This window comes from Grus americana, chromosome 3 (assembly GCF_028858705.1).
Source record: "Grus americana isolate bGruAme1 chromosome 3, bGruAme1.mat, whole genome shotgun sequence".
Classification (NCBI taxonomy): Eukaryota; Metazoa; Chordata; class Aves; order Gruiformes; family Gruidae; genus Grus; species Grus americana.
The window spans coordinates 71,174,204-71,187,260 of NC_072854.1; the positions used below are offsets into that span (position 1 = coordinate 71,174,204).

Here is a 13,057-nt window from a genome sequence, read left to right on the forward strand (position 1 = left end):
TAAGATAAATTACTTCCCTTTCCATAGATTGGCTAACTTTTATTGGTTGAAGTCATACAAGCTCTCAGAATTAGGTCTCAAAAGCTAATAAATTAATCTTATTACCCCATATTACTCTGCAACTGGTGTTGTGCTGCAGACTCCTGCAACAGCCCCTTACCTTGGAAACAAAACAGTCTGCTATAGCCACAGGATCATTTTCACAGTTTTCCAAATCTTGCAGAAGTTCACTAAAACAAAGAACAGGAAAAGGGAAAACAATTATGACACACCTTGGAGTAGACACACCTGAATATTCAGAGCCAGACAGTGCTTCATCATTCATGGCAGTGATGCCCAAAGCACTTAATGATGCAGGGAGTCCTAAAAAGGGAACGAGAATCCCTTTGATGCCCTGCTTCCCCCTAGATGTATAGCTGCTGGGATTTTCTGTTTGGAGGCAGAGGAGCACTCTAAGGAAATGGTATTCCCACATACTTAAAACTTCAAGTCATCACAATGACCATAGATCGCTAGTCTCCTAAGCAAAGCTGAACCCCTTCCTTCAAATCGACAGCTCTTCTACGATACTCATAGTGGTGTCGTCAGACAGTTGTGTAGCTTGTATATCAACTAACACAATTTAAAAATAACAAAATTTAAAAGATACTGAAGCACATGCCCTGTCCTCTAAAGTCTTTGTATGTTGTAGGAGCTTTACTTGACTGAGGGAGATGAGGAGCTGATGTGAAAAAACACAGACGAGAACCAGGGATGTATTACACATACAAGAAGAATGGTAATAAGCTCACTCAGGAAAACTTGTCTACCTTTAGTGGGTCTCTTCACTGAAGAAAAATGATTAGCCTGGAAAAAGTTTTCTGGAAGGGAATATATAAATTCTACATGCATGAAAATAAAACCTTACTGAGAGGATTTTATAATTTTGACATGCCAAGCAGGAAATGAATTCATTGTAACAGGAGCAAAGCAATAAGGGAGCATGTTCACTGTTGTATGAAACTCAGTTCTTGAAAGTCAATTCAGTGAAATAAGAGTTGAGGCAGAAGAAGAAAACCTCAAAGGTCTCTCCTTGATCCAAGTAGTCTTTACTGAAAGATGTACTCAGAAAAACGAGAGAAGAAATTGAGTTTTCTGCCAAATTGTTCTCTGATAGAACTTCCCCCCCGCCCCCTTCTCATCAGATGATTTTCCGTTTAGGGCTACTTTCTTCCCAGTTCACAGCTGGTTCCCTGAATGTGTTTCGCATAAGAGTTGCTAAGCCCGTATCTAGGGAACTACCCTTTTCCCCTCTAAGCAGGCACAATTTCCCTCTGTAAGTAATAAAAGGAGTAAACCAGAAAAGTTTCCTGACTTGTTCTTTGCTTCTCTAATTACTGGAGGAAGGAAGGGAAGAAATCAGCAATCAGTCTCAAGGAACAAAGACAGACAAAGACCTTTGGTTCAGTGGTAACTAAGCCACTCTGTACAGCAACAGTTTAACCTCCACACCTCAATTTCTCCCTTCATCAAAATGGGAATAAAAATATCACCCTTGCTTGATAGCCCACACTCATGAAGCTCCTTTACATCAGCAAAAGAGGCAAGCTGTAGCAATGGTGACCATGACCATTAGTTATGACTGACTGTTCCGCACGAGTTTCAGAAATAATATCAAACACACAGAACAGGCTCAGAGGATTCCTGCTGTCCAGCAGGCAGATATATTCCCGACAGCTTACAGTATGTAGCACCTTGATTGTCATTTTATCCCTACTGGTCTCCTATAACACCACATTATTTCTTCTACAGGATACAGTAATGCAACACTTAAAAGATTGTACATATTCACGCAATGAGTCCAAGTTCATGCAGTAAATATGCTAGTGGCTTGTGTCTTCAGCACAAGCCCATAGTGTAAGGGCTGCGCTTTGAAAGACTTTGTCACCTACACTGCGCTCTCTTCTGTCTCACCTGGCTGGTAAGAATGGGATTGGTAAGAGCAGCCTGCCACTATAATAATAACAAAACTGGCATGCCCAGGAATCCTGAAAAACTTAAATAAATCCCTGTAATACCAAGCTGACATGTGAAAAAGCTGGGCCATTAGTACAGGCTACATTTAAGTCCCTGGCAGGAGGCAGAAGAAATAAGAGAGGAAAACACTAGTTGCCTTCACCTGAACATCCAGAGGGTTTAGGCTGTTCAGCTCTCAGCCTCTGCGACTCACTTGTGCCAACCACCCAGGCAGGAAGGGAGCATGAGGGAGGGAGCACCATTAGAGGAACTCCATCCTCTTGCAGCTGAATCACTAACAAGACTTGGACTGAAACATGACACAAGTGCCAGTGCCATTTAAGACCATGTACTGAGTTATACAGCTTGGGTTATTATGGGATAGAAAAATCTGAATCTGTACGATCATATTCAATAGCTAATGCTAACTCCTTTGGGATGAGAGAGGTAAGCATAAACAGACTGACAATTTTTCATGCAGTGCATTCATTACCTTTTCAAGTCAAATTAATAGTCGTCTCATTACAATGTCTTTTAAGATGCTTTGATTTTTTGGAGTACAAATTATTTTTGAGACAATATTACTTATCTTCCCCCTCGTGGGTGAAGACCTTCAATACAACAAAGTGCAGGTTAGCATCAAGCTGTTGACTACAGGACGTCAAGAGAAGTGCTAACTTAGAGGACACTTCCCCCTTTCGAATAAATAAATTAATAGTGGGGGAACTTTTCCCAAGAGATGGAGCAGGACCAGTGATTCTGCTTTAAGAAATACCTTTCCAAAAAGAGATCATAGTCACAGGTCTAATAGTTACCATCCTGACCATCATTTCTGCTATTCAGCACAACACCTAAAATTCGTAAGTAGTTTAGCTGAGAAAAATTCCCATTTACTGAAATTAAATTTCTCAGATCTATACAAAGTCCAAAAAAACGCAAGACTAAAACTTTTGATCATTGATTATGGTCAAATTCAAAGTTAAGACAAACAAGGTAATTCTGAAACTATAAAATCATGCTTACAAAAAGCATCTGAAACTACTAACACAGAACTGCCAAATGGACCTTTTTCAAAGGTAAAATAAATAAAAAGGCTCTAGAGCATGTTTAGGACCCAGAAGCTACATGCCAAGTTTCACACAGGAGGGAACTTAATCCTTGAAGCTATATTGGGATCTACAATGAGTGTTCAGTCTTAAAAGCTCACAATTTCCATGTAGAATTTTAAATTAGAAGGCCTGAAATACATTAGTAATTTACTAGATGTTTTAGACAACTTTCCAGTGAGTTTTAACCATGGTAACATATCTATCTCTAGAATTGCCCCAAACTGCTTTTTTTTCGCTTCTTTTTTTTAACCTCTGCAAATGTTTTTTTGCAACTCAATTATTCTGTACAATTACTGATCATACTTGAAGGTATTTTTATTAGGTAATATTTGCGATGACACTGGTATAAATGTGTCCTAGCTACCAAGTCTGCCATTTCTCTAGCTTTTGAAGGATCAGAAAATATAATGGCCAGAACCGGTTTTTTTCCATCCTGAGACTGCTGGAAAGCTGTAAACTCACAATCATTGTCTCATGGCTCTAAAACACATGATCAGGATACTGCTATGTATTTTCCATCGTGTTAGACATTCAGTCAAGTCAGTTGTTGTAGCTGAAGCAGGACATAGCAGTTTTCCAGTTAAGTATATTTCCATTACTCTGCAGTAGCTTTTTTAAGTTTTAGGAGAAGATTTTAGATTTCGCCTTTGTCCGTAAGTTCTGAATAGATCTGTCCCCACTCTTCCCTTTGATACTGAACAGTGATCCCAGCAGCTGAAGCACTTCAATGTTTTTCCATCATCATGGGAAACTAGTTTAAAGATGCTCTTTGACACTAGTCCTCCACTTCAGAATCCTCTTTTGATGCAATTAAATTATCTGTTCTTCCTCAAAGAACACAGTCATTTGGGAAGTGATATGTCAACTATAGCAAAGTGAAGAGAACTTTTACAGGAGTAATGGGATATAAAAGACGTGGGAACTTTATGCCAATGTATTTCTTGTATCGATTGAATATTCAGGTTTTACTTAAATGTTGAATAAGTTGTTATTTTTATAGTAACAGAGGATTCAGACAAAAGTAGCAGTAGCATGCTCCTAAAACTGCAGATACTGCAGGTCCCACATAATGTGGCACTAGCTATATAAGCAAGAAATTTTACTTCAGGCTCTGAATAGACATTAGAATTCCCTCTGCAGAGTTTTAGAGAAGGCTGTAAAGATACTGAACAGAAGCCTTCAATAAATGGAAAGGTACTTGAACACAGTTTTGCGAAATTAATTCAGGGAGTCCGCTAGTAGTTTAAAATGCTCCAAAAGCCAGATCTGGGTGATGTATATCAGTACACAAAAGGACCTAATGTAGTAGAAATAAAACGACGTCTCTCTAGTAAGGCAAGAATTTCGTTCACAGTGGTATTGCGCTAGGCTCAGTTAGGGCACAGAGCAGGTTAGGCTTAAATTCATGGAAATAGCACAAAAACAAAAAAGTAAATGGGGACCACATTTGATTCATAAAATAAACAGCTAAAACATATGACCTCAGCAAACCAACCCTGCTGAGAATCAAAGATAGACCATTTCTCAATGCATATATCTTCTTAAAATGAGAAAAGAGTATTTGCTTGGCCTGCTCCCTCTCCATTAATACAGGCTATTGGACTGTTTTAATTTTGTTAAATTATGAATTCACCTGTTGAAACGGTAGATATCCCGTATGTTTCCAAACAGGGCTGATCGCTCTTCTGTCCCCAGGGCGAGTTTGGTCTGGTCAGTGATACAGTCGAGGTAATCCTACAAGAGAAATGAGAAGAGGGCTTCAGACATTTCCTCCTTCTCTAGATCAGTAAATGGAGCCATGTTTTATTGTACAAGATCAGCCTCTTCGTATCAGTTTCACCTTATTATTACAGTAGAGCCTTCAGTAGCCCCTCTGTGAACAGTCACTCTTTTATGAAAGGTAACAGTACTTATCTGTTCATTGAAACCAAGAAAATAACAAAAGACTGAATGCTAAGTTATGGCCCTTAGACAGGACAGCCAACATTTCTCTTGCTACTGATATACAAATGTATTCAGATTTCATTCACGGAGACAGTTTAATTGATCATTTAACTGGCTCGAAGAAAAAAAAAAGTAAAAATAAGAGATGAAAAATGTAATTTAATGCAGTCTTAGTAACAGAAAACCTATATAATGAAGAGCAGAAAGCATACAAGCAACACAGGCTCAGAAAAGCAACCACTGCAAAATTTATTCTTTTTTTATATCGTAGTTAAGAAAACCATGCCGAGTTTGTAGAGGACAGAATTCAATATATATATGCGCATGCAATTTAACCACACTACAGTTACATTACAAACTACATTGCTATATACTCTAGCAAAGATTTCCTTTTGCATTTACAGAAGCGATAGTGTCTCATCCAGAGACTTTAATTGAATAGGAACAAGACAGCTAGAAAAAGTTGATCAGCAGTGATCTAGGAGAACAACTTTCCCATCTCTTCCCTCACTTTGATAAGAGCTCAGCTCCCGAAGTGTCACCTTTCATTCTGTTGCTGCTACAGTATTAAAATTTCTCAGATAAAGGCAAACAAATCCAGCAGGCTATTTAACTAACTACAACTCATAAACCAAGAAACCCAACGTGTTGCCACATTCATGAAGAAATTCTGCTGGAGGATGGAAATAAAGCACAAGTGAAAACAGCTGAAACAATGTGAAATAAAAATAAATAAAATCCCTTAGCCTGGGGCTAGACAATGTGGTGTGGCAACCTCCCAAAAGCGACACGGCATTCCATGGTGCTGTAAGGAAGGAGCCCTGCAAAACATCAACGAGACCATGAAAATTTCTATGATATAACTGTGTTCCAGAGTCGTAAAGAAAAAAGCGTTATAGAACACATACATTGGCCAAGATTTATTCTCTGTGTAAATCCCTTGAAGACAAAGAGGTTGGATCAACCATTTGACTTTTGGATTTTAGACGTCCTCATAAGGAAGGTTAAGAATTGCGGCACTCAAGCCTCTGTCCCCATATTCTTCTTTCCAACTGAAACAGTGTCAGCAGAGTCACGGGCGTAACCAAGATTCAGGTTTAGGTACCAGTAGGCTTTCCTGTCCCCTCCCCCTATCCTAATGCTCAATAATCCACACTCTTTCACCACCTCTAGTTAAAGGTACCCCTCACAGGCCCCAAAACTCAGTATTTTTAATCAAGGGAAAGCGAGCAAGCCTATTCCAAGGCAACCTCAGTGTCTTTAAGAGCAGCAGTGGGCAGCAAGCAGGCAGGTCCCTGAAGAGCCATTTCGCCTCCTCTGTGATGGCATCTGTCCTGTACTCTACTTTCTCTCCTGGCTGACAGCAGCCTCATAGTCCAAGCCTGTCCTTGAAATATATTTGGTGCAGTAAGTCATTGGAACCACATCGCTGGGACTCCCTGAATTTGTCCTTGGCTTTTTATTTATACTCAGAAATTGCAGAAGAGTAAAAGGTTCAGGATGGTAAGGCAGACAGGACTGCAGCAAGCAATACACTAGGTCAAAGGCTACTCCAGGGATGGCAGTAAATAAATAACCTTTTCTGCCCACTAATACAAAGCTGCATATAAAAGCAAAGAACAGAAAAACTCCAGAGGAACTGTGATCCTCTGAAAACATTTTTAGCGCTGCAGGAACACTGCAGCAGCCTTAGCTAGTATGACAAGGTAGATTGGAGAGGAATGGAAATCTTACAATAAGTAACTCCATACAGCATGTTTATTGAATAAAGAGGAGTTCCTTTCAGATTCATTCATCTCAGCATAGCTGGAGCTTGGGTTTCTTCAAAATAACAAACAGTCCACAGCTATTTCCAGTATTGTTGACAGAGTTACAAGCGTGACCTGGTCTGCGCTCCTTTTGTCCTCTTACCCCAGAGTTTTCCTCCACACACGCACACTCTTCTCGGTCTTTTACCAACTCTTAGTAAGACAGAGGGAACCATGTACTTTTTAACACTCCTGCCAAGCAGCAGCCTGCAGGTGCTTTGGCAGTTTTCCAGCATTCCCACAGGGTATGCAGTGTATATCAGGTTATACCACACACGCACAGTTTGTGCTTCCTTGTCCTAGAAGTTCCCGAAGACTGCGCTTCAGACCCCCTTCTCCTCCCAGCATCAGATCAGAAACAAACCAGAATGGTTTGGATTTGTGCTTAGTTAGAGTAAAAGGAGACGGTTATTTGCTTAAAATGCTTGGGGGATTCAGAGGTACCTACTATCTCACCTCACATTGTCAGGGAATCACATGGGATTTGGGGGCTGCTTTCATGGGTTAGCTTTCTCTTTCTGTTAACGTTGTTGACTTGAGGCCTGTGCAAGTCTGACGGCTCCAGACACGTTTACATTGCCGTTACACGTGCAAGCGGATACCCGAGCCAGACGCAAACTGCCTAACGTGGCGCTGACAGTAGGGTAGTCACAGCAGCAGCAAGCTTCAGATATCCGTGATTATGTGAGAGAGGTGGACATCGGACGGTCTTGACACAGTGGTCTGATAAAGTCCAGGCACAGCACAGCACTTGCACTGACACAGCACGTGGGACCCTTCTAGTTATTCTGCTTTACAGAGCACGCGTGCTCTCATAAAGGCTCCATGAACTCATCCAGGAAACAGATGCAGTATTGCAATATCAAGTCCTCTGCAAGGACAACAACACAGGCAGATCAAAGCTACCCAGCCATGGGGTTTTTCCTAATTATTTCTGAGCAAATGGTACTTTACCCCCATGGTAGTCACTGCAACCTCCTGCAGCATATCAACAGCTGTTATCATCTGAAGCCATAATGAAAGGTTTGCAGCTACAAGATAACAGGGCAGGCTGCAACGTAATGACACGGTGCAGAAATCAATGAAATTTATCAGAACAGAGTACCGGCCTTATTCACTTTATTTGTTTCTTGTCAGCATCTATGGACCCTCTGTCGGCACCGAATGATTTGTTTATAACCTTTGCCTTCACTAGTCTTTTATTGCTTCTCTGCAGTTATGGCAAAAACATTTAGCTTACTTTATAGGAGAAAAAAAACTCCACAAATGCCAGTCGTCTTAGACTGATTTGTGGAACAAGGTTTGCTCTAACGGTATTGCACAATTTTTCCAATCTATTTCCTGAAACTCTTCAAAACCCAGAAGAGTCTTGCCAGACTGCCGTGCCTTCCTTGCTGGGTTTGATGTTCTCCCCGTTTGTCTTTCATCACGCCGAATCCATCAGAAGGAATGTCTGTTAGAAGCTGCGTATCCTCACTACCCTCTCCTCCTCCACAATCACACAAGAAAGATCTCTAGAGGAACAAAATGATGACAACACTAACCTCAAGAGGCAAAACCAATAATTATATGAATTAGACATGAGAGAATACTGTCAAGGAAAGGACAAAACAAGCAATAGTATCTTCATATATTGATTAAACTAATCTTTTCCATAACCAAACTTTAGAAACTAAATGCAAATTAGTGGGACATTTTCATCTAGCCAGCCAAGATTTCCTTTGAAAACAGACACACACTTAACTTTAAAAACAGACTACAAGCTGAACAATAATAAGCCATTAATGCCACAATATTAAAACTACACATTAAAATGAGTAATGTTAATGGCAATGCTAAAAATAAATAAATAAATAAATAAATGGGTAAAAGCCACACTGCCTCATAAAACAAGAATCAATTTTTAACCTGCCCTACAAGAAATACTACAGAAGTTCTTAGTAATTCCTTTACAGGGCAGGACTGTGCACATATAGATATCACCAAAGAGAAGCAAAATTGTTGAAAGAGCAGTGCTGTTGTATAGGTACACCTTTACCAAGAGGCAGGGACACATGACACTGAAAAATTGATTAAATATCAATACCAAGAAAGAAGGATTCTACCCACCAGGAAACTGCTTCCAATGCCTGAACACAGGCTGCAGGAGAACGCAAAGCTGCTGTATGTCTCTGGACTTCAGCAACAGGCTCTTTGGCTCAACAGCTGAGGACTTACATCAGGAAAACTCAGTCTCTGACCAAAAAATGCTTCGAACAAACCAGATATTTATGAAAACTCCAATGACTTCTAGTGTTGCAGCCTGAGTAGGAATATATAATATTAGATCAAGCAGCACCTAATCCAGTCAGTGCCATAACATCACTCAGACCCCAGTTTTCTGATACTCCCTAGATCTGCGCTACTAGTAAGGCAGCTTACTCCTAGATGCTATACCATACTCACAGGCATATTTTTGTCTGAGCCCCCTCTACCCAGCAGAGATGCACATGGCCCAAATCAGATGGCTGTGCAGAAGAGAAACCAAAGAAACGGTTCAGCAGCCTTGGCCACTACTTCCACACCACTCTGAGGAAAAGGCTGCAGGCCAGAAGGAAAACATGCCACAAACTGGATCCTGTTTGCAGCCTGCTAGCTAGAGCCATGCTGATCAAACTATGTACTTGTAACCAAAGAGAAAGCTGGGCAACAGTTGTACAATGGAATAACCGCTATAACATGCTCCCCATTGCTAATTCTGCCAATTACATAGAAAATTATAATATGTATCAATTCCCCTTTTGCCTGTTTTTTTAAATTATTACTTTTTTTTATTATTTTATTTATGGATTTATCCAACACGTATAGCAACATACTCTGAATGCCTTGTGGGTCAAAAAATAGCACACTATCCACAACAGGTGGCCAAGGATGCTGAATTCTGGTCAGAGCAGCTCACTGCAGCTCTTTTCAATTATTTACAGTACAGCTGCACCCTGCAAAGCAAAGGTGCAGTTGTAAACCAAACATACTTTGCTTTCTTGCTCTGGTTGCTTTGGCTATATGAGTCCAAGGACTGATTGAGACTTAAATCAAATCCATCTCCTTCCTATATCAAACCCTTTTGTCAGAATTTCTCCTTAAAACATGTAATTATCTTTGTCGTCATCACCTTCTGTGACAGAAGACGACTAGCCTGCTATTTTAGTGCGGCTCTCCTGTAATCTGCACAGTGGTTTACTTGGAGACACCTGTAGGAAAACATTTCATGCAGCCAAACTTAACACATTTCTGACTGCTTTCCTCCCTTCATTGTCTGTCTTCCATATTTTTCCTCTTCAGCCTCTGTAACCAGCCAAAACAGGTCACGTATCTACAGGCAGCCCCAGTTTGACTGAAACCCTCCTTCCCTTCCCAGAGCGAAAATGCTTGCCCAATTGCTCTTAAAACCATTTCCCACCTCCCATCCCTTGCCCAGCACATTCCCACGTGGCAGGCAGAAATCCCTTCCTGTCAAGGTAATTAGCTCCCTTCACCTCCCACTTCTGAAACTCCTCTGTAGGAGAAGCAGCAGCAGCTCTGCTGCAATGTCTTACCTGTACTGATTCCACAAGGAGGGGAGGAACTTTACAAACCCCCTTTGCTGTGATGGTGAGAATTTGCTACCTAGCAGCCAGTATCTCCAGTTCCCGCATGACTAACGCAACCACTAACCCAGGCTGCAAGTAACTCAATCACGTAGTAAGCTAATGCAGCTAAATACTTATATTTAACTACTAGGCATATTTTTAACTGCAGATGCAGTTTGAGTTCCATAAAAACCAGAACCATATTTTATTTCTGCTACAGATGTTGCACATTAATGACACCATTAAATCAAACCTCAAAAAATGCTTGTACTGTCCACCATACAGCTTCTCTATGTGTACAAACAGAAATGTAAATAAAGAAGGAAATTTCTGTGACCATGTCTTCCCACTTTCTATGTTTAGTGGAAAATAGGGAGGTGGGGAGTGGTATTTGCTGGTTTGTTTTTTTTTTTTTTTTTTTAAAACATCCGAAGCTGGAAAACTCTCACATCAGCCAAAGCACAGACAGATCCGAAAGATCAGCACCCGTCTGGGGCTAGGCAGGGCACAGCACAGCCCTGCCACCAACCTACAGCCAAAGCCAAGGTCTTTCTGAGGACAGCACAGACTTGGAGATGCAGCTCCTCTGCTCACTTCAGCAATGGGAGCAGAAAGCTCCTGGGCTCCCTGGGCTTCCTACCCCCTTTTCCATTTGCTTTACGTCCCTCAGTACCTTGTATGTAAGACTGCCACTTGTCAGCATGAGCAAAGCTCTGCCCTCGTGGGAAACAGCTCCATCAGACCTTGCAGGTGGGCTCTGCAGCACCAACCCACGTGCTTGCAGAGCACTGACCCTGCCATCAAGGGAGGAGGGTGAGGAGAATGCCTCTCACCACTGACAGCCAGCAAACTTCCGAATGGATCGGCCCAAATAATACTATTTGTTACTAGATGAGGTTTGCGATAGATTTCTTTCTTTCCTCACCGATGTTTCCACAGAAGAGCGGAGTCTCTGAACTGGCAGGAGGTCACCTCGTTGGCATCAGCCTCTCCCCAGGGCTGGGTGGAGGAAGGCATACCGCGCTCACCTGTGTTTATGACCAGCTTCCTCACCACTACCCAATTTACACGTGCAGTCGGCTCACACGCAGCCTGTGGATAACAGCAATAAAGCAGACGTGATACAGTAGACGATATTTCGCTGACTGCATGTAGAAAGGGCAAAGATTGATGGTGAGAGCACCCGTGAGAACATGGTATGAAGAAAGACTAAAAATAGAGAAGCACATTCAAGTTTTCTTTCCACTCTAACATTGCAGACCAAGGTGATCATGACAGACTTCGCCCTACACTTTACACAGTTAGGGTTCTGCAAAAAAGTTAAAGTTAAAAGTATTAACTTAAATTTTACCTACAGAAGAGAATGGGAAGAAAAAAATTATTTTTTTTTCATGTAGCTATTCCTGAGCGACAGATTTTCTATAATCAACATGACTTCCTCACCATATTATAGATGTTAAAACACTATCCCATTTACAGATACTAAGGACTGGAAGCAGTGACCCCTAGTAGGTCCCCTTGGCTTCAACCGCATGCATGGAAAGCCACAGGGGGAGCACATGTCAGCCAAAATTAGCAGTGAGGAATTCCTGAGTCCTAACACTATGCCTTGCACCTCTAAAACGCACGCTTTCTTTGGTTTAGGCTGCCTTGGAACAGTTGTGCCTGTACAGAACGTGAGCACAGGTGGGGTTGTATACAAAGTCAGAAATTTCTAGGGCACGTCAATGTCAACAACATGACAGTCAGGAGATCTTGTCACAGGGCTTCAAGTTGTCAGAGCACAGCTAGTCCCAGGAGCTGAACTGAAGCATTTGCCCTGGAAAGCTTTGTCCATGAGGGGTCCCTCAACACTCCCTAGGCTGTTGCACTGAGTTCATCCATAGGGTCCCTGGGCTAGGATGACAGCCTGGCCACTAAGCACAGCTAGGAGGTAGCAGCATAGCTTTCTGCAGCTATGGGTTCCGCCTCACCGCTTCAGAGCCTGAGCCTCTCGAGCAAGCTCTGCACACCCTCTTGCCCCTGTCCCAGTGTCAGAGGATGCCCTCACCAGCCTCCAGCACTGCCCCACGCCTCCCTCCTAGCACTGGAGTGGAAAGAGGTACATGTCCTACAGTGCCTGCTCCATCAGTGTAAGGGTTTATGTCCTTTCTTTTTTGCTCAATGCCTGCTTTCTTCTTGTGTCGTCTTTGTCCCATGAGCCATGTTAGAAGGAATACTCTATCTATGAAGCTCTCTGGAGGGTCAAAGGCTGCCACCAGCTGATCCAGCGTTGAACTGCCAGCCTGCCTGGATGGACTGCTTTCATGGATTTTGCCTTCTGTGCTGAAGGGAATTTTTGCTCTAACGAAACACAATAAAAATTCAGTAATAGTCCCTGTTCAACTGCAAGAATTTCATGCTAAAATCTCCCATCTTAAAAAGACACCTTGGAAGGCAGGCTGTCAATTAAATAAAACTGTAATTTGATAGAGATGCACTAAAAGAACTCATAAGCTGAAACTGGGATTCATGGACTGTACACAGGCAAGCCCCCTAAAGCATCTGTCATCTGTAAAGACGATATAGGTAAATCACTGGGAACAGAAAGTCA

General features: G+C 41.8%; 1 protein-coding gene across 2 annotated transcripts in view; it reads right to left on the reverse strand.

Annotated features, from left to right (window-relative positions):
- Positions 1-13,057, reverse strand: part of PLEKHG1 (pleckstrin homology and RhoGEF domain containing G1) — a 135,822-nt gene that overhangs the window by 26,757 nt on the left and 96,008 nt on the right. For both annotated transcript variants that reach the window (XM_054821370.1, XM_054821368.1), the window contains 2 exons: positions 4,738-4,838; positions 161-230 (listed from right to left, as the gene is read on the reverse strand). In XM_054821370.1, coding sequence (XP_054677345.1) covers positions 161-230; positions 4,738-4,838 — 171 coding nt within the window. The remainder of the gene's footprint in view (positions 1-160; positions 231-4,737; positions 4,839-13,057) is intronic.